The sequence below is a fragment of the Diabrotica undecimpunctata genome, chromosome 3 (assembly GCF_040954645.1).
Source record: "Diabrotica undecimpunctata isolate CICGRU chromosome 3, icDiaUnde3, whole genome shotgun sequence".
Classification (NCBI taxonomy): Eukaryota; Metazoa; Arthropoda; class Insecta; order Coleoptera; family Chrysomelidae; genus Diabrotica; species Diabrotica undecimpunctata.
Genome location: NC_092805.1, coordinates 98,823,627 through 98,846,365, shown reverse-complemented (window position 1 = coordinate 98,846,365; position 22,739 = coordinate 98,823,627). Strand labels below are relative to the sequence as shown.

Genomic DNA, 22,739 nt, shown 5'->3' with positions numbered 1-22,739 from the left:
CAAACGCATGATCACATTCTTGTGATAGACTTTAATATCTCCTGTCAGCCCAAGAAAGACCAGTGTGAAGAATGTACATTCTCTAATAATGCTGAGGATAAACCAAGTTTACAAACGAAACAAAAACCAGATGAAAGAGAAAATGCTTTCAAGATCAGAAAAAGAAAAAGACAAACAAAAAGTTACTGAGATATTTATAGTTGCAGTATATGACTTGCAGGCTGTAATGCCTTGTGCACAGGGCGAGGTCTCTAGTGTTTATTATATTTAGAAAGTAAATGTACTTAATTTTACAATTACCGGTTTGTGGCTCTTTTGTATTGAAGTAGCGATAGCGAGTATATTGTAATATACAATACATACAACACAATACAAAATATACAAAATATCAAGTTTTAAATTTTCAAGATTTTGGTTTTACGTGGTAGATCAACTATTAGACGGTCGGTAAGGAATAAACAAAAGATTAATAGATTTACTTACCGTTTAACTAAATGTAATCCTCTCCTACTATTCTTTTTAAAAGACATGTTGTCCGAATACTAAACCTAATTCTAATACTAATATAAAAATTACCACTAATACGTTATGCACTGTGGCGTACCCAGGGGGTTTTGGGGGTTACACCCCCCTTCCCCAGGGTATATAAAGTAAAAAATATATAAAGAATAGTAGGAAAATGTAACTTGTCTTTCACACATAATACAAAAAATCCAAAACGCTAATTGAATAATTAAATTACCACGTTCAATATGTAGAACATAATAATTATTGTATAAATACACAATAATTAATAATATTTTTCGTTATATTTAGATATAGATACCTAATATTAGGCTTATGACAAAAGTAGACAGGTGGTAGACATTGTGGACTATCACGGGTTGTGTTTCTCTGTATGTGCTAGCAGTAGAAAAGACAAATCTCTATGAGAAAAGAGAGCATTTGACAACAGCTACAAAAAAAGAAGAAAGGGAAAGATCAATGGAAAGATGGCAAGAAGAGGAGAACAACAAGGCAGATGTTGCCCAGTGGACAGAGATGCTGATCCCGAGCCTAAGGATACTGGTTAGATTGTCTGTTTTAGGGCGTATCTTCACAGGTTCAGAAGACAGATACAGATAAAGGCCTATACTGCGAATATTCCGACATTGTTACTCACACAATGCTGGAGTATATTAGATGTACAGTGGAGATAAACAGAATGTATAAAGAAATAGGTATAAACCCTGTGACTGTAAGATAGATAATCGTGAAGATGGCGGGAAGTACGGAGGGATGGAATAGTGTTCACAATTACATCCGAGCAGTCTTTAAAAAGAAAGAAAAAGAAAGAAAACACCAACCGGGCCAACGACAGAGATAATATCTGATTACTATGTTAATGGAAATAAGCCGCAATTGAAGGTTAAAATAAGTTTATTGACGTTTGAATATTTGATCTTTGATGTTGCACTGATAACTTGTTTATACTCCAACAATTAATAGAAAAAAGAATAGTAGTTGGTACCAAAGGACATCTAGCCTTCATCGACCTAGAAAAGGCGTATAATACAGTTCCAAGACTTAAATTGTGGCAAGCTTTACAACAACTCGACATTAGTCCATACCTTTTAGGAATAACCACAGAAGTATACAGGGATAACACTACTTACCTAAAAATCGGAAATAGACTATCAGAGCCAATAAAAGTAACTAAACGACTAAAACAAGAATGAAGTATGTCACCCTTACTGTTTAATTTATATATTGAGGCAGTCCTCCAAAATTGGAAAAACCACTGCCAGAGAATGGAAATCCACATAGGAAATGACATAGTGTTGTGTGTGTGTGTATGTGTGTGTGTCATTGAATTTCCTGACTGTGGACTTAATCCATTACCCGAACTTATTTTTGCTCTACAGATATTTATGTCACATATTACTATTAAAATAAGATTTTGTATTTTAAAGATATACCTAGATTCCATAACAATAAATGAATAATTTATGGACAATAATGACGTAGTGTTCTCCCTGAACTTTGCGGATGACCAAGTCATCCTAGCTCAAGATTCTTATGATCTAGAATTTATGATGAAGCGTCTATACAGAGAATATGTAAAATGGGAGTTACAAGTCAGCATGAAGAAAAAAGAATATAGTTATCAATTCAGATGCAAGGTTTGAAGTGTTGATCGACGAGGACGTGGAAATCAAACAAGTGGAAAAATTTAAATATTTAAGTGCACTCATTGCTAAGAATGGCTTGGGACAAACCGAAATTAAACACCGAATTTATCAGGGACGTAAAATTGTAGGATGTCTGAACTCCTTATGGTGGGATCGCAACATTTCCAAACGGAACAAAAAAAGAATAGGGCAAACCATAGTTGAATCAGTTCTTTGTTATGGCTCTGAAGTATGGACAATTAATGCAGACCTGAAGAGAATTGATTGTTAGCAGTTGAAATGGATTATTTGAGAAGAAGTGCTAGAACATCAAGGCAGGAAAGGAAGACCAACGAATATATAAGAAATAAGATGAATACTACAGAAACGGTCATTGACAGAATAGAAAGAAGAGGTTCAAAATGGTTTTGACACCTATTGAGAAGGCCTGACGAACGTTGGCCCCAAAAACTTCACAAATTAAAGCCCCCTGGAAGAAGAAAAAGAGATAGAACTTGACGCTCATGGAATGAAGGAATTAGAAGAGCGATGGAATCAAAAGGTTTGGAGGAGGAGCATGTCTTAAACCGGCAGGATTGGCGGAGAAGAACGGGAATACGGCGATAGCCGTCTCCAAAATGTATTGTATTTAAAAGTTGGATTAATGTCAAACGTTAATAAACTTATTTTAACCTTCAATTGTGGCTTATTCTCATTAAAATAGTAATTATTTTAAAATGCCACAAGAAAATAGCTTCAGAACAATAGATAAGATTTAGATAAGAAAAGGGAGTGTTCCAAAAAGTGAGTGTCGTCAATCTTACAGTGACCTCCCCACCTCATTTGGAGTACGGTACGTGCCTCCACACCCCTTTTGGAGTACGGTACGTGCGACAGTCAAATTCACACAAGTAAGAGAGGGTGGTTTTAGTTGGTAGGCAGGATAATAAATACCCGAATCTTTGGCACTGCTATCTTTAGTACTTTAAATTAAACTAAAACCCAAATTTTAGGTACTCACAATGGAGGTAGCATAAAAAAATTTCAAAACCCAACCCTCAGAAAAATTGTGAGTACGCCACTGGTTATGCAAGGAGCACTATTGTTTATAAATACTAAAATAATTAACTAAAAACGCCAAAATAGTTTTGTAAAACTAAATAGGTTTTTTATAGATATATTACTATAGAGTGTAAATTTTATTATATCGTACTATCAAAATAAAAGTTGCAGTATCTACTATTGTGTAACTCTGTAAGTTTCAGCATGACCGGTTCAAAATTCAAACCGACAACATTTATATTAAATTTTGTTATAATCTGCCAAACTGTTGTACAAAGTAATTGATATGGCAACCCTGTTAGTTACGTTTGAAGCGTTTCGAAGCCGAACGTAATGCTATCTATCGATGATAAATACTACCATTGTTTCAGATGGAGCCATCTCCCTACATTACAATTTGAAGGCGGCAGTTCAAGACATAATTCTTGTTTAACGAGATTTTTCATATGTTTAGGAAAAAATATTTAACGTTTTATTGCAAATATTTTCCACTTTTACAGTTTTATATATGTTTTTATTAAAAAAAATTTCGGTTTCTTACCGGTAACTTTATTATAAGCCGAAACATATTATTTTTTCCTATTGGGACAAAACTGTAAATTCAAAAATTTTCAAAAAATTCATAAGTATTTCTTATAATTATATCTTGATGCTGTAAAAAAATTAACAAAAACCTATGTTTGGTTTTCCCGCTTTATACTTGGAAAAAAGTAGTTTTTTTGAGTTTTTTCAAAAACGAAAACATGAAGTTTGCTTAAAAGTTGTCAAAATACTTCTAGTCATCACATATACCTTCTCAAATTTTTTCAAATTTTTTGAATTTGGAATTTGTCTTTTGAGGGGTGCAGATCAACCTTAAGTGTCGCCTATCGCCAATTATAAACATTTACAGGTTAAGATCATTCATAATTTTATTTTCGAACACAGATGTAGTAATAATAAACTACATATGATCTCGGGGAAAATAAGTGAAAAATGAAAAAAGTACAGTATGCGTGTTGTCCGCTAGGTGAAACAAACAATAGGGCAAAAAAATGTAAACAATGTTGAACATTCTGTTGGTAGGAGATAAGAAATCTAAATTAAAGGATTGCATTCTTTTTTATATGCGGGGATTTATTATTACAAAAATTGTTCGTAAACTGAAGTTGTTTAGAATTTAGCAGGTAAGTAAATTTAAAAAATAATGGTGGGTAGTGATTACCACAAAAGAGTTTTCAGGTTGTGGCAAACACAGAAACATGGTCTTAGCAAATAGTGACTTCAAATACATTTCGTGCGTGAATGCTCAGATAGTCAATGGCATTGTTTTTTCTTTAGTAAATAACCTTTTTTAGGCAATGTTTTCTTCAGTTGTCACTGTATCGAGCTCATTAAGTATGTTAGCCGAGAATACGGTTAGACTAACTTGGAAATCAGAGGACTAAAAAAGTAAAAGCTACTTCAAAAAGGCATGAACTAACTAAGTATATCCGTTGATGGAATATTTGGGTTATTCAATCAACGGTATATCTTATTCAGTTATTTTTGAACTTTGTATAAAAAACGTAAGTTGTTTTGTTAATATACCTACATTATTGTAATATAAGTACTGTGCAGAGTGTATCAAACCTCTGGCATCCTTTTATTAGGGCTAAATTATGCAGTAGGTATATAAAAAATGTTTATAACGAAACTGATCAAACACACACACTGTATATCAAACACGTCTATAATTTAAAATTATTTTCGAATATACAGGCTCAGTCGGAACAATGGAATGAACTAAAGTTGTTTTTTTTTAGATGGAACACCCTGTAAATTAAGCGTTTTTGAATAGATAGGTATATTTTTAAAAATATAAAGAGTTTGTAATAAGATTTTAAAGGTTTAAAGTTAACAATTTTCGAAATATTTACATTTTGATTAATGCTAATCTTTAAAGGGGTGTAGATTAGGTTTTCAAGATAACAAAAATGTAAATGATATGTCAAAATTTTTCTAATCTTGTGTTACTTTTAAATCTTTTAATATCTTTGACATCTATCAATACAATATACAGTGTGATCACTATTTTCAAATACAAAATTTTTCATTTCTTTTGGCTTAGGTTGTACATACCTAGAACGATTCGTTTTGTAGATATTTAAAAAAGAACTATAGCTTTTATGATTCTGCGGATTTTTTATTAAAATTTATTTTGCCAAAATAATAATTTTAATCTGATTTTAGAAATATACATTAAAATATCCAAGATTAAAATAAAAACGTAATTATAGAATAGAATAAAAACGTATGCTAGTCAACTTGAATATAATTTTAATTTATAGACGGCTTTAATACATCAGTTTCGTAATAAACATTTTTATACTCCATAATTTAGCCGAATTAAAAATAGCCAGAGGTTTGTCGCACCCTGTATAATACAAATAATAAATATTCAAACTCCCCAACCAACAATTCTTTTTGTCCCCTTTTCCTTAAATTTAATTATTTACTAAATTGTGATGTAAAATGAATTTTAAAAAAATTGCTTGATAAAATTAGAAAGCCTGAAATAGTGCTACCGTGGACTGTCTGACAAAGTTTTCGTCAGTGCTGTTTTGAATTCAGGTCTTAATCACGTGTGTGAAAAATGAAAGAATAGATAGATGGATGGACTAGTCATTGCTTGTTATTGTAGTTATGTACATAAGTATATACGCAGTAATTAATTAAAAATATAAACTTTCACTCGTGGAAGAAAATAGAGAAGAAAAGTTCGTCAAAGGTAACTCATCTAGTTATAAGTCTAATATTAATCCCGCGTGATAGGTATCTTTTTATAATTGGTTTGGCATAAAACAATCGTTTTGTTTGGATACAAGTTCAATTTAATAAAGCAAGTCCCAAACTACATTATTCAACGATAAATAAAAATAAAGTCATAAATAAAGCTAACAAACATGAGATCTTTGAAAATTTTCTGTCGAGTTTAATTTTCAAATTCTTGGTTATTTTAATAGAACTAACTCTGTGTTTTCGAATTTTTGAAAACGATTTCCGGATTAGAAATCGAAACGGCAAGAAAAATGTAAATTCTCATTACAATAAATTGTAGTTTAATCCCATATAAAATAATATTTAACTTAAGTGGTAAACATGCCACAACAAAACAGTTTCTTGTAGAACCTCTGTGAAATGTTCTAGTAATTAAATTAGCTTACGAAAAAATATGAATTTGAAAGGATATAAAGATGTGAATATCTGGAAAATAGCAGGAATAGGAAAGTGGAATATAATTAATGCTCATGAATGAAAGAAAAAGAATATAATGAAGCTTCTAATAATACACGAATAATAAAGATTCTAAATTAGCAATTTCTGATATTATAATTAAAGCCAATCTTTTGTTCAGATAATCTGTATGCTTAAAAAATTCTAAAATGTGTTTATTTATAAACATAAAGATAAGTTTCTATTATCAAAATTTAGTAAATTTGGTAAAGTAATTGATTAAATAATACATTGCTTGCTTTTTTGTTTACCTAATTGTTATTAAATAATACGGTATCTTATTGATACCAAATCATGTTGATAAAAATAAAAGTAATCGTATGATTCGATATAAGACATAACTTATTTAAGAATGTTTTTTTTAAACATGGAATGAAAGATCATTTTGGAATAAAATTTTATAATCTTGGTTCTTGAAATGCTTCGAAACTCAATATTATAAACTACAATGATATATATATATATATATATATATATATATATATATATATATATATATATATATATATATATATATATATATATATATATATATATAGATACGGTGTAGGTAAAAGTTTACGGTCGGTATAGTACAATTTAACAGATATAAAATCATATTTTCAGCGATTAAACAAAAAAAAATAAGAAACAGCGGCAGGGTTGCCTTATTACATATTTGAATTAAAACATTGAACTGATTTACAAAATTGGCGATCAGTGGCGCGGTTATATTGCCATTGAAAACTGGATGATGATGTTAAAAATGAAACACTAATTGACACAAATACTGTTCCAAAATTCTTAAATCCATGAAAAATTTACAGATTCGCATTTCTATTTGAGGAAATTGTAACCCAATTTTGAATAAAACAAGTTAATTTTGGCAACATCGCCATTCGTCCGTTCTCTTGAATGGTAAAATGCATACGAGACAGGCCGAATGCTATGCTAGGTATTTCTTTTTGGAGGTAACTTCGTAAGTGTGAAGATAATAATTAAATATGCCGACTGTTTATACAATAGAAGAACGGGTACAAATAGTAAAATGGTACTTTGGGGGCAATTCAGTACAAGAAACTATCAATTTATTTATTATGACTTTTGAAAATAGGCCAATCAATACCTATAGAAAAAACTGTATTGGTCATTATTCATCAATTTGAAAAGTTTGGCTGTACTAATGGCAGATGTAAAAAATGCTGCCCATCAGATCAATCTCACGAAAAGAAAATTTCTGAAGAACGAGAAATTAGAGAAATTGAACTTTGTGCATTGGCTGAAGCGACGCCGTGTTAAAGTAAACAAATTGCCGATGAAGTTGATTTGAATGCAAAAACAGTGAGGAATATTTTGAACAGAAACAACTACCATTGTTATAAAGTGCAGACAACCCAAGAAATATTTCCTGATGATCAATTTAAACGGATGCAATTTTGTGAAATTATGATGGAGAGATGCCATGCAAATAATAATTTTTTTTTAAATATTTCGTTTACAGATGAGTCCTCCTTCACAATTCACAAGAAACATAATTCATCCGTTGTACGTTATATGACTCAGGAGAATAAGGATTTGAGTGTATCTGTGAGTACCCAGTATCCACAAAAGTTAAAAATGTTTGGACTGGAATTTTGGGAGACCATACTACTGGACCTTTTTTTATTGAAGGCAATTTAAACTCAGTAAATATCTCCAATTACTGCAAAATCAAATTATTCCTGCACTTCAACGTCTTTAAATTAACTTCAACGAAATTTGGTTTCCACAAGACGGCTGTCCTGCACACAATGCAAAAGCCGTTAAAGACTATTCAGCGTTAATTTTTGCTGAACGTATCATTAGTATAGACGGTATAATAAAATGGCCCCCTCGGTCACCCGACTTAGCTCCTCTAGATTTTTATTTTTGGGGATGCTAAAAACGAAATTGTACATACATGAGTTCGAGCCAGCCACCAACTTGGAGGAACTGAAGGAAAATGCGTTGTATAATAGATTTGTTACTGTTCGTTACAATTTGGTGGTCTGTTTGAACATTTAATTACCTAAGAATTGGGTTTAGAATTTCTAATTGTTTGGAATTATTTTTAATTTAAACAGAAGTGCTGTAATTATTTTTTATTTGATTTCATTTTTATAGAACGAATTTTTATTTCACACCTACTAACTCCTAAAAAACTAAACGAAAATATGGTTTCAAAGATATTATTTGGAAAATACCAAATAATATCTTATTTTTAATTAAAAGACATAATTTTTCGTCCAGTTTAAATTTAATATAATACACCTTCTCCTTCCTAATGCTTTACTAGTACTGTCTTTATTTATTATGCTTTATGAAAGACCAACCCACTATAAACCATGCATTAGGAATGCACATAGGAATAAGGCACAATGTAACTTTAAAATAAGCTTATTTCGATGTTTAGATTTCCAATTCGGAAATTGTACTTAAAATACGAAACATTAATAAATTTTATTTGTATTAAACTATTTCCTTTCCTTAGTCTACTTTCGCATATTTATAAACTATTTACAAAAATAATTACGAAACGACTAGAAAATAAATTGGAATTTTATCAGCCCATAGAACAGGCGGGTTTTAGAAAAGGCTATGGAACAAACGATCACCTACTGGTAATAAAAAATCTTATAGAAAAATGCACTGAATATAATAAACCACTAGCTTTAATATTTGTCGACTATGAAAAGGCATTCGACACCGTAAATCAACAAAAAATGTTGGAAGCCTTGACAGAATGCCGAATTGACTATCGGTATATAAATATAATTAAACATATATACCAAAACGCAACAGCCAGTGTTAGAGTGGGTGATCGTCAAACCCAGAAATTCCCGATACAACGTGGAGTACGCCAGGGGGACACCATATCGCCGAAACTGTTCACTACGCTTTTGGAATATATATGTAAAAGGGCAAAACTGACCGACAAGGGCATAAACATAAACGGAGAAAAGCTTAGCCATCTAAGGTTTGCAGATGATATTGTACTAATAGCTGATAGGATAGATGAGGCCAAAGAACTTTTAAATCAGCTCTACCTTTCCTCGCTAGAAGGGGGATTGAAAATAAATATATCTAAAACCCAGATGATGACAAATCTTGTAGTCAGCGAAGATATATGCGTAGGAAGAAGATCCATAGACCAGGTAATGGCCTATAAATACCTAGGTCATGAGATTCGCATTGGAAAAGATAACCAAACCGTTGAGCTTCTCCGTCGTATAAGACTAACTTGGGCAGCCTTCGGCAAGCTGAACCATATTTTCAAATCGTCTGATATACCAATATGCCTTAAAAGAAAAACGTTTAATCAGTGTGTTTTGCCAGTGTTAACTTACGGTGCCGAAACGTTGACCATGACAAGGAGAACAGTTCAAAAGATCCGTGTGTGTCAAAGGGCGATGGAGCGTGCTATGTTGGGCGTTTCACTACGAGACAAGATCCCAAATCGCCAGCTACGACAAAGAACAGGAGTGGCTGATGCAGTAGAGAGAGTAGCAACACTGAAATGGAACTGGGCAGGTCACGTGGCTCGAATGACAGATAATAGATGGACAAAGCGGATACTGGAATGGAGACCAAGAGATGATGCCTACCGAAGCAGAGGTCGTCCACCAACACGTTGGACTGACGATCTAAAACGTTGTCATAGGAATTGGATGCAAGAGGCACAAGATCGAAATAGATGGAAAATTATGAGGGAGATCTATGTCCAGCAGTGGATAAGCGAAGATTGAATGATGATGATGAAACTATTTCCGAAGTGGAAATAAAACAAGTAAGCTGCCATTTAAATCAATTCGCCCAAATTTGATTATCTTAGAACATTGTTAAAATGCTAAAAACACAACAGGTCAAATAAAACCAATAAGTTAGGCAACGTTGAACTTCACCTCTTTTGTTATATTTCCACTAATGCATTTTCGACTATATAAAGGGCGGACCTAATATACCTCTTTTTTTTTTTTAACAGGTGTTTCTCACTCCATCTTACGTAAGGTCCATACCGACCATAAACTTTTACCTACATTATATAGACACATATATATATATATATATATATATATATATATATATATATATATATATATATATATATATATATATATATATATATATATATATATATATATATTGGCCTCCCTGGTATTGAAGTTGACACAATTAAAAATGATCAAATCAAAGGCAACTAGGGTAAGAATCCATAATAAGTAAAATAACCAGAAAATAATTGGAATGGTTTAGGCACGTACAGGATGTCCCAAATTGCTACGTTTTGCAGGGTATACCGAAAACTAGAGGCGATAGAAAAAACGTAGTTAAGATGTGATGACTTCTGTTTTAGTCATAGAAACGATTGCGCAATCAAATCATCAATAGCTCCCCACATTCGTGAGATACAGAGCGATTATTGAAAGACGTGGAAAACAACAGGGTTATATATCTTGTTTATTAAGTAAAATTTTAAAAAACTTTATTTGAACTTTTGATAGATGTATTATGGAAGGCTACAGTGATGTACAAATAATTTTTTAGGGGGTCTCGCTAATAAAATATAATACCAACTTATGTTTTTTTACATGGGACACCCTATATATTTTGACATTTTTCGTTTGCATTTTTAATACTCTTTCAGCTGATATGACATGTCATATATCTATTTTCAGTTCTTGAAGCTGCTCGGCTAGTAAAATATTTATAGTTCATGTTACGTCAAAGGCACTTAAAAATAAAACAATCACAACAATGGTACTTAAAGCATTTTAACATTTTTCGTTTCCATTTACAATTTTTTATCCGATACAATATTATTGTCTTCTATTTTTTTTTATTATTGTTCTGAAGCCATGTTCTTGTGACATCTTAATACAATTTACTATTTTTATTGGGAATAAGCCACACTTTTACTTAAATAAGTTTATTTTAGCATTTCGATTTCTGTAAATTGCATTTTTTTAATTAAACTGATATATTATTACATCTTGTCAGAATACTCATTTCGTAGAGTAGCCTTTGGTAATGTTAGCATGAAAAATAAAACAAAACCTGTATCGTCTGTGTTACCTGTTACAATTACTGTTTCGACTTATCCACAAGAACATGAATTTTGAAAATTATAAAAAATACGGTATGATATATTTTGGATGCCAAAAGAATATTATTGCTACATTTGAATTATATTTTCAACGATATCCAGAAAGAAGACAAGAGAATTTTTAAAAACTTGATTTTACGCCATTTTGAGAAGGAAATAGATATTCCAAAGGCAACTGCTTGGATAATTTTAAGGAAACATAAATTTAGGCCTTATCGTACATCTGTCTAACAAAAATTATACCTAAACGATTATTTGAGAAGGATAGAACTTTGCAGAATGATAAAGAGGAAAATGTATTTTAATTCAAATTTTTATTCAAAAGTAAAATTTAGCGATGAATCTCGGATATCCAGTGCAGGAATATTTTTCCAAAACAATGAACTATATTGTAAGGACTTAAATTCTCACTTAGTTCAGGTGATCAGGTAGGGAGATCAAAGTAGGGGAGATTCGGTTTTAACGTTAGTTGTTTTATGCATTTTATGATTAAATAACTGCTCCCGGATATATCGGTACCTTACAAACGAATTTAAATAGCATTTGTGATGAGAAATATATGGCTGAGAGGAATACATTTTGGATTAAACAAGATGAAGCACCTGCCCGTAATGCCGAATTCGTTGGAAATCATTTAAATGAAAATTTTCATAACCGGTCTTCTTCTTATAGTCTCGAACTTATGGTCCTCGTACGGACCAGAACTAAATCCTCCTGATTTTTTTATTTGGCGGTTTTCAAAAAACAATATTTATAAAACATACTTTCTAAGGAAGAATTATCACAAAGCATTCATCAAGTATTTAGAAAAATAAAGCCAATGCATATACTCTATTGTAAGATTTGTAGAAAATGTGTCAATTATTATTATAACAAAATGGGGATCATTTTGAACATTTACTATAATTTTTAAATTTGTGTAAAATTAATTCTAGTTGTTACGTTTTTTATTACTGTTGTTTGTATGTTTATTATAATTGTAATATTGTTATAAAATTAATTCTGGTTGTTAAGTAGTTTTTTGTTGACGGCAAATTTGTTATTACCATTTTTTAAGTTGATTGATCTTATTTCTGGTAAATAAAACTGTGAGGGATTATTATCCGCATAATAAAATGTTAGAATGCGTTACTGAGTGTTTTGTTTTCCCTTAGTGTCTTTACCATAATGACAAATAAACAATTGCTTTGCAGAGAAGCTCTAACAAAAATAGATATAGAAAAAAAAAAAAAAATATATATATATATATACATATTAGGTGAAAGAAAATTAAACATGTAACCGATGTAGGGTGTCCCATATAAAAAAACTTAAGTTGGTATTATATTTCCTTAGTGAGACCCGCTAAAAAAAATTTGTAAGCCACTGAACCATTCCATAATATATCTATCGAAAGTTCCAATTAAGTTTTTTAAAATTTTACTTAATATAGACTAACACTGTCGTTTTCGATATTTTTCAATAATCGCGTTGTATCTCACTAATGTAGGGAGCTATTGATGATTTGATTGGGCAATCGTTACTTTAACAAAAAAAGAAGTCATGACATCTTAACTACTTTTTTTCTATCTCCTCTAGTTTTCCGTATACCCTGCAAAACGTACCAATTTTGGACACTCTGTACAGGCGATGGGAGACTGCGAATCAGAATACTGGAAACTGAGGACGAATAAGAGAAAAAGTTGGATAACTGAAATTATAAAAGCAGGTAAAATCAGAGGGCTGAACTACACAGAAATGAAAATATTCTCGATAAATAAAAAAGAAGAAGAAGAATGAAAAGAAAAAAAAAAGGAATAGACAATATCACAATAAAAACTCCGACTTCCTAGGTGGAAAAAAGAAAAATACAACTTAACATATATTTTACTACAAACAGATGTATGACAAGTTCTTAAGAAATCTAAAACAAAATATTAATATGAATATATTGTTTATTACCTCAACAAAATCGTAGTCCTCCATCCCAAAAAATTTGATCGTTTCTGACCTACACCAGTTTTACACTAAAAGTATCATTTATCGATTATTTAAGCTTAATTTGCCAGATATGTTATCAATGCCATTAACAATGTTTGAATAACATCCCAAAATGACTGCTGTAATTAATGATAAAGTTTGAAAACAAGGCATAACATTTGATAAGTTACTTAATTTTTTGTTAAACGTGTATTATTGACGTGGGGTTTAAAAAATTCGTAAATCTTATGAATTATGAAATGACGATATGCAATGTCATAACAGAGTTACGTTTTGCGAACAATCAAAACTCACTGAATATTTTATACGTGGGAATAAAACCAAAATGATTTGCAATAAAAAAAAATTTTTTGTTTCTGACGTTTCAATTTTAACTTCGGAAATCGTTTTCAAAAAATATCTGAAATAAAATTATAAACTCTAAATGTTATTACGTAAGTGAGTCCACAAGAATCTGAACAGTCCATGAGATCATATGAACTAAAATCCTTGACAAATTCTTGATAGAGATCAACGGGAAAGAAGAAACGATAAAATTAACGATGGAAAATGAGCTAACCGCCATTTCTAGATGTGTTAATCTCACAGGAGGATACAGGATAATTAACTAAAGTATACAGAAAACCAACACACACAAACAGATAATTAAATTATCGTTCAAATCATAACTTAAATATTAAAAGAGGGACCATTAAATAATTATATGACAGCATCAGACAGAAGTAGGTATTTGCTTCAGCGAAAACGGCTTTAGGGAAGAAAAATACTTAAGTATATGTAATAAAAAGATATATTCTAATAAAAAATAATTATCCATCGTCACTAATAAATAAGGAATTTCAGAAGATACAAGAAATGAAACAACAGGATATTAAAAAACATCCTGAAAAGCTTATAAGAAGGGGTTCGAAGAGAACAACAATACCCTACATACAAGGCTTCATTAAAACAATTAAAAAGGATAGGAAATAAATATAACATTGTAAAAACATTTATACAACCTACAAACTGCAATATATTTTGTCCAAAATCAAACTTCTCCAAAGTACAAGATAGATCAAAGAACTGTACTTTGTAAAATCTATCTATATAAAAAGCTATGATGACAGTGACACGTCACACTGTAAGTCCAGTAAACTAACGGCGCCATCTATATTAATTATATTATATTAATATAATATTAATTATATTAATATGTAATAAATATATTGTATTTATTACATATTAATATAATTAATAATTAAATTTAATAATATTTTTAAGGTAGAATTTAATACAAAATCATTTAACGAAATCTGAATTAATTAATTATTTCGAAAATTGCCAAAAATATAGGTTACTGTAATTGTAAGGTAAGATCAATGACGTAAAATATATATTAATTATATGTCACTGGGTAAGATAAACATACACTTACTATAAAAATAAAATGACGTTAAACAAACGTGAACGCTTTACCGAAATAAAATAACAACTAAATAAGATTAAATAAAATTAAATAAAGGTAAATAGAATTAAATAAAATTAAATCCAGTTACACTGAATTATGTACAATTAAATAAATTTTTGAGCGTTTTGTGGTGGGGATAGAATAGTTCGTCGGATCGTAACGTATGATACATCATTGAAAGGAGAGGCGATAGCGAATATGTTGTGTTTGGTCCGATTTTAGCGTGTGAAACGTTAAATGAAAGGGAAGGATATCACGAATATATTAAGATAGAAAAATCAAACAAAGCGACTACCAAAAGGGCACTACACTTGTCTTCATTAATAGTGAACGTATAATTACATACGAGATGCCATAGGGCACTATGCATAAAAATAGTTTACTTAAAAGACAAATTTTAATTTATTGACTTAAAGAAGGCGTCTGGCTGACGCAACTAATGACACAACTAATCAAATCCTAACATGCGACATAGCAAATGAAAGACGAGGACATAACAAATATATTCAGATACAAAAAACAAACAAGGCGACTATCAAAAGGGCACTACACAGTATCTTCATTATTAATGAACGTATAGCAACATACGAGATATCATAGGGCACTATACATAAAAATAGATTTACTATAAGACAAATTTAGATTTATTTACTTAAAAAAGGCATCTGACTGTATACAAAATAAACAACTGATCGAATCCTAACATGCGACATAGAAAACAAAAGGGGAGGAGGAAGCTTAAGGTAAATTCGCTTTATTGACCTGAAGATGGTGTCTGACTGATTACAAAATAAACAACTAGCCCAATACTAGCATATGGCACATCAAATCAAACGACGTGACACCTATAGTACATATGTATATAGCGTGCCATTAATATATATATATATATATATATATATATATATATATATATATATATATATATATATATATATATATATATATATATATAGATAGAAAGCATCGAGAAAAGGAGTACGACCGTCAATCCAATATAAATTAAGGAACACTCGAAGAGTGGTGGGTTTTTCGGTCAAAGTGGAGAAATAAATAAATAAATAAAAGACAAAGAAGGTGGCTGCTTCATCCATGGCGAAACGTCTTCAATAAATAGATGAAGTAGCCACCTTCTTTGTCTTTTATTTCTCCACACCGAAAAACCTACCCCATTCTTCGAGTGTTCCTTAATTTATATATATATATATATATATATATATATATATATATATATATATATATATATATATATATATATATATATATATATATATGGTATAGTAAAAAACCATGATGTCAGGTCAGAAGTGCACAGATGATACTTTATATTTACTTGGATTATATTAAAAATGGTTATTATTTTAAAAATTTAATGACTGACTGTAGATGACAATCGATTGAAACTTCCAAGATTATATAAAAAAACAGAGACTTTGATAGATCCCAAATATGTAAATATGCTTGGGATAATAAACATAATGGTGAGATACATCAATACTTATGAAATAATCAGATAGTAAAAAGAGTTAAACTACTAACGAGATCGATTTTACGATCACTGACAAGAGGAAAATCTTTAAGCAATTTTACAGTTCTAAACCAGTTTTAACAGCTAGCTACCACAAAATGGTGAAAACCTCCCTAGATATACACCTTGGGAAAGGGAGATACCGTATGATCAAAAAGAACTCCAGGCCTACCTGGACAGACCCTGATACTATAAACAATTTGAAGAATACATTAAGAACATTCTCGAAACAATAAGAATACAAATCAAAATGTCAACATCCTGAGTGACATTATAATAGAAGCTATATAGGAAAATCCTTAAACGCAAGCACTAATGAAAGAGAGGAGAAAAATGCAAAGTAGTAGGAAAAAAGAAAACCATGAACTTTGAAAGGTAAACAAAAGAATACAAAAATCTATTAGCTTAAACCTAAATTGACAACCGAAAGCTTAAAAGCGAACAAATCTAACAAACGATTGAAGATAACAAGAGCCTCAAAGTTCTAAGGAGAAACTCAACAGAGAAGAATTACTAAAGGTAGTGGAAGTCGACAAAACCATGATGAGTAACCAACAGAAAAATGATGAATGGGTTGCGCATGTGAGTCCATTTGAATTTAGATAAAATAAATAAATAAGAGACTTACTCACAATCAATTTATTCTATCTTGGACGAACGGTTTCGCATATTATAATTTGCTATGCATCTTCAGGTCTCGGGAAAGGCAACTTAAATGATGCCGATGCAAGGAATGTAGTTATATCTACGTGAAACACATTGACATAAGTTTCACTTCACTTTTCACAATCACTTTTACAAAAATATTTTGCATGAGGTTCCTAAGTTCTTTGTGTAGGTCTCTGGATACTAAAACTGGCGTTTCATGAATGCTAATAGTTTCAAGCAATACATCAGTTTCGTCATTAATTTCAAAGTTTACTTCATATATATATATATATGAATATATATATATATATATATATATATATATATATATATATATATATATATATATATATATATATATATATATATTTATCACGCCGGTCCTGTTTACTACTTTGTTTCATATTGCACAAGGTGTAAAACTCAAGACAATTATTTTTAAACTTAACTGAATAACCAGGCAGATTTCATTCATTCACTTTTCTTATCAGTTTTATACACTTCATAGTTTATGCACCATCTCGTAAAACTGTTTGCCCTTAACGTTTAGAAATCACGCAATCCGTGTGTACATTCGCGACTGTCATTAAATTCTTGCGTTCTTTCAAAGCTAAATTGAAAGAAAATTAAATCGGAGAGTCATGGTTCCAGACATCTGATTACGATTTTTGAATGTAAAAGAACTGTTTTCAGCTGACGTAGTTTAAATGAATAGATATTTTACAAGAGTCTGTATATTTAACTTAGAATTAAAGAAACAAGTATATATAGAATAGCCCATGTCAAAAAAAAATTAAATAAGAGTATACAAGATATGAAATAAGAAGATCGCACGGTTCCAAATAATACAAACCTATATTTTAACACTTCAACCAAGAACTCAGGTTAACTATAGTGACATGAGCTAACTAAATTTGAAAGTGTGCCATCAAGGCGTGGAACATAACAAACTTCACGAAAAGCGCTCCCTAGTGACAAATTTGAAGAAAGATACATATCTATATACGTGATTCTAGAGGAGAAAACTATTAGAAAACAGACAAAAGCGATACGTAATATTAAAAACGGATGTAATAGAATAGTGATGCGTAACGTATAAGGAGAAGACAACCATCAGAGTGCAAGGCCTCCTCGGTCATCAACATGCGAAACTTTGCACACAAAAGCAAAAAAATTCTCAACCCACTAAGATAAAAATAGCTAGCTGGAATGTAAGAAGTATGTATTAGCCTGGAAAACTCCATAACGTTATCAAAGAGAAAGAGAGGCTAAATATAGATATACGTGATGTCAGTGATGTACAATGGTTAGGAAATTGAGAGATATCAATAAATAACCACACTATAACACAAAACTGATCATTTATACAGAGTAGCGTTTATCATAAGCAACACAATTAGAAAATCAGTGCTAGGTGTGGTTCAAATTTTAAAAAGAATAATAAGGCTAAAAATTCAAGCACGGGACTGCAATATTAATATCATGTTTTATTCAGAATTGCACAATACACTGAAATTAACAAAGTCTAGAGACATTACGTACATTTTAGGAGACTTTAATGCAAAAATTGGAGTAGATATAGTTGAAAATATAGTAGGACAGTTTGTATTAGGAACAGGAGAGAAACTGGAGAATAAAGGAAAATATGTCCAAATTTATAAAGAGATACAACGAAAGGAAAAAATCAAAACAGCTAACGAAATGTATTTAATGAAACGATATAAAGAGGTAAAGTGACCGGAATGGATCAAAAAAGTCACATAAAGACATATAAACGAGAAGAAAGGAGTACTGCTAATACATTTATTGGTTTTTTAAAGCTGTATACCATTCATTGTGACCGGTGTGGGCAGTTATCCCCTTTCATTGTGAAGGTAACGTGCTTGGATTTGGCTTCATTTGCTTTCATTTTCCATTTGTTCGGTCTTGTTGAGACAATTTTGTAGGTTTTTTGATGTGATGCTAATATAACAGTATCATCCGCGATTGTACCTACTGTAGTTGAGTGTGTTTCTGGGAAATCCATGGTGTATAGTAGGTAAAGCACAGGTCCAAGAACACTGCCTTGGGATACACCTGATTCAACTGGATACAAATCAGTGTTTTTTCTTGGTATCTAACTAGGAAGTATCTGTTGGTTAGATAAGATTCTAGCACACCATAGAATCTACGCGGTAGATGCTTTCTAATTTTATAGAGTAGGCCAGTATGCTAGACCTTATCAAAATCCTAATATATCCAGAAAAGCTGCGGAACAGTGTCGTCTATTTTGTAGATCATTGTTGATTTGTTTTACAATTCTATGTATCTGTTGGATAGTGCTATGTTCGCGATGGATATCTCTTGCCTTACTGCTCCCCCATAGGCCGATCAGACACCAGCATATTCTAGTCTCAGCCGCAGATTCATCTAGAATTTTAAACTACTGCGTTAGCCTTTTTTATTTTTCTGTACACCGAGCTGGGGCTCGAACCCACATCCACTAAACCATTCGACAGTGAAGCGAATGAGAATCGGCCGCCTAGCCCGTTTGGCTATATGACCGACGCCTATATGATATAATTTCTTCAATTTTCGCCATTATGATTTTCGCTACTTTCCATTGTTGAGGAAAATAACTAAGTCTCAAAATAGCATTGAATATCTCCAGGATACAACTGATATCTACCCTTACTGGGTGGCTTTTGTAAGACTTCTCCCATTATAAGGTCGTAAATAGGAGATTTTTTCAGGTAGATTTCTTCCAAGATGGTTGATTTCAATTCTCTGTGTGTAAATGTCTCTATTTTCAACTCTATTTGAATCGGCTCGTCTAAGACCCTCCCTATATCTTGAGTTTCTGTCGGGTTTGATACACAAAATTATGTAGTGGAAATACTTTTACTAAATGTTCACCGAATGATTTGGCTTTTTCTGCATTATTTTTTGCTCATTGTCCAGCGTTGTTTCTGATTAGTGGTATTAACTTTATAGGATTCTTTAGGTATCTTGTGGCTTTCCAGGATGAGTATTTATTGTTAATCGATGGAGACAATTGTTCGAGGCGATTTTGTATATTTTTATTGGTAAGCGTTTGTATCAATTTTTTTAATTCTCTTAAAGCTTTATTGAATTTGTTCTTATTATTCTGGGTTCTGTTTCGTTCCTATATTTTTCTAAGTTTCCTTTTTTCTGCTATTTTGTGTTTGACTATTACTGGACAATGTTCTTTGGAGTAAATGAACTACTTTGTGACGTAGCCAACCAGGCACATTTTTGTTTTAGTTAATACCTTTTGATATGTAGAAGTTGTAACGTTATAAACGTCACATCTTTATTCATTTATATATAAATAATTATTTTATTTTAATTTCTTTATTAATTTATTAATTCCTTTGCCTTCAGATTCGTTTTTACTATTTTTTATTCAAAAAGTAGTTGGCGCCCTCTGTCTTTCTTTTCTCTCTCTTTCTATACCGTAGAATAAATATTCGCCCTCTCTCTTTCTGTCCGGTAGACTAAACATTCTGTTCTATGTCGACAGAAAAGCTAATTCCATCATATTAGAGATGTGTAGTTCACCATCGAAATAGTTCAAATGAACGATTCTTTCAACTGAACTAATTGAACTAGTTCATTAATTTTCATAGAACTAGTTCACTGCGAACGATTTGCATTATAAATTGTGTCTCAACTTCTAGAGAAGCAAATAATGAATGAATGAGATCATATATTTATTATTTTGTGAATGGGATGGACTGACTAGTTTAAAAAAAGAAATGCCGATTAGCCTCGGATAACAGATAATAATTCTTATTAATGTGACAATAACATAAACAGTCTTATCTTAATATCATAATGGTTCGGATCTTATGCCCATGCTTTGGCTTGGACGTTGCCATGCTGTGTTTCTCGTATTGTAATTTTGAAATAAAAATTTTTAGTTGTGGTTAAAATGATTGATGCATTTACATAAAATATAATTTTATGTAAAAGTGAGAATGAAAATGTGTTATTTAATGTTCCTAGAAAATGTAGTGATTTTTTTTGTAAAGGTTCTTTTAGAAATAACCTAATTATAGATACCTATGAGTTTAAATATACGTAAATAAAAAAATAAATCATACGTGAACCATATTTATATTTAAAACGGTTAATAAAAAACAAATCTTAATAATTTTTTGCAAATAAAAAAAATGTTATTTGCAAAACATTTGAGAAATAAATTTAAAACATTTAAACTTACGACATACGATCGAAAGAAATGGTTCCGAATCTGAACTACTTGTACGGTAGTGAAAGACTGACTGAAAACCCAAGAAAACGGGCGGCCGGCGCCGAGCTTGTGTAGTGTAATGATAAGACGAGACATCTGGCAACCAGTTATGTTAGGGTTGGATTTCGATTTCGGTCCTAGAAATAGTTCTTTCACGAACTAGTTCATTTTTGTGCAATAGTTCTCTTGAACTAGTTCGTCTAAAAGAACTAATAAGCACACTTCTACATCATATAGGAACATCCTATGATATCTGTGCTAACTTCATGCAGTCCATTCATACTTTCTGTCAATCACCTTTAATGGCGGGATTATTTTTTGTTTATAATTGAAATTTATAAAAGAAGATAGGAATTATAATAAGCTTCATTTTATGGTCTGTTACATTCTCTTGGGGTGAGTACTTTCATTGTAATCTTTATTCTATAATTCTGAAAGCATTTTCAATATTCGTAACCTCACTTCTTTCGAAAGCACGTTTTTCGATTATATGCATGTAGGGATAATAATAATTATATTCATTTTATCCTTACCATCCGCTATTTGTTTAATTGTAATTTTGTAAAATGGCAAGGAAATTAAACCCTTTATGATGTGTCTCTAATACAAGCTGTTGTTATATTTTAGTTTATCGACCATATTTACGGTTTATTGGCTGTATTAATAATTGGCCGTATCATTTTACTGGCCGTATTATAAAAATTTATCGAATCTATTGGAGGAACACTTAATTGGGAGGCCACACAAACACATAGAATAACTGCAGCTCTCAGGAGGACCTAACCGTCTAATTGGGAGGCCACACAAGCAGCCCATTGTTCCCATCGTTGCCTTAAGTATCACCCTTACTATATTCATTGTAAAGCATTGGCAGGGTTGATTGTTTCCTATTTTAATAAATATGATTAGTTAAAAATTGTTTTATTTGCTATCAGCTAAGGGTTCATGGTTCGATTTCTAGTTTAAGACAAGACGAACTCACACTTGAGATACTGAGCTAGGCGAAGCATAGACGATAAGCTCCCATGGTTGATTGAGGTATTATTTTTATAATAGTATTTCAATTCTCTTTGGTAGTCTTATCGTTACAAAGTCTAGAAGGTCTGGCATTTTATTAGGGTCCGTCGGCCAATATGTAGGTTCTCCGGTAGATGTAAATATCATGTTGCTTTCTGCGATCTGTTAGTAACTCCCGTCCTCTTGTTGTTGTCAGTCGCGAGCACCAATTTGTATTTTTGGCTGTAAGAAGATCTGTTGACCGAATGCAGAATTCTTGGTTGGAGAATCTACGTGATTGGTATCAATGCAGA

The 22,739-nt window shown here is 31.3% G+C and overlaps 1 protein-coding gene across 4 annotated transcripts in view; it reads right to left on the bottom strand.

The window, feature by feature from the left end:
- Positions 1 to 22,739, bottom strand: part of CRMP (Collapsin Response Mediator Protein) — a 123,775-nt gene that overhangs the window by 72,010 nt on the left and 29,026 nt on the right. Inside the window, exon 1 of one of the 4 annotated variants that reach the window (XM_072526395.1) lies at positions 13,510 to 13,663. The exons of the other annotated variants lie outside the window; for them this stretch is intronic. Within the exon in view, the coding sequence (XP_072382496.1) occupies positions 13,510 to 13,533 (24 nt within the window). The 5' untranslated portion in view covers positions 13,534 to 13,663. Of the gene's footprint in view, positions 1 to 13,509; positions 13,664 to 22,739 lie in introns of those variants that run through there. 4 annotated transcript variants of the gene reach the window in all.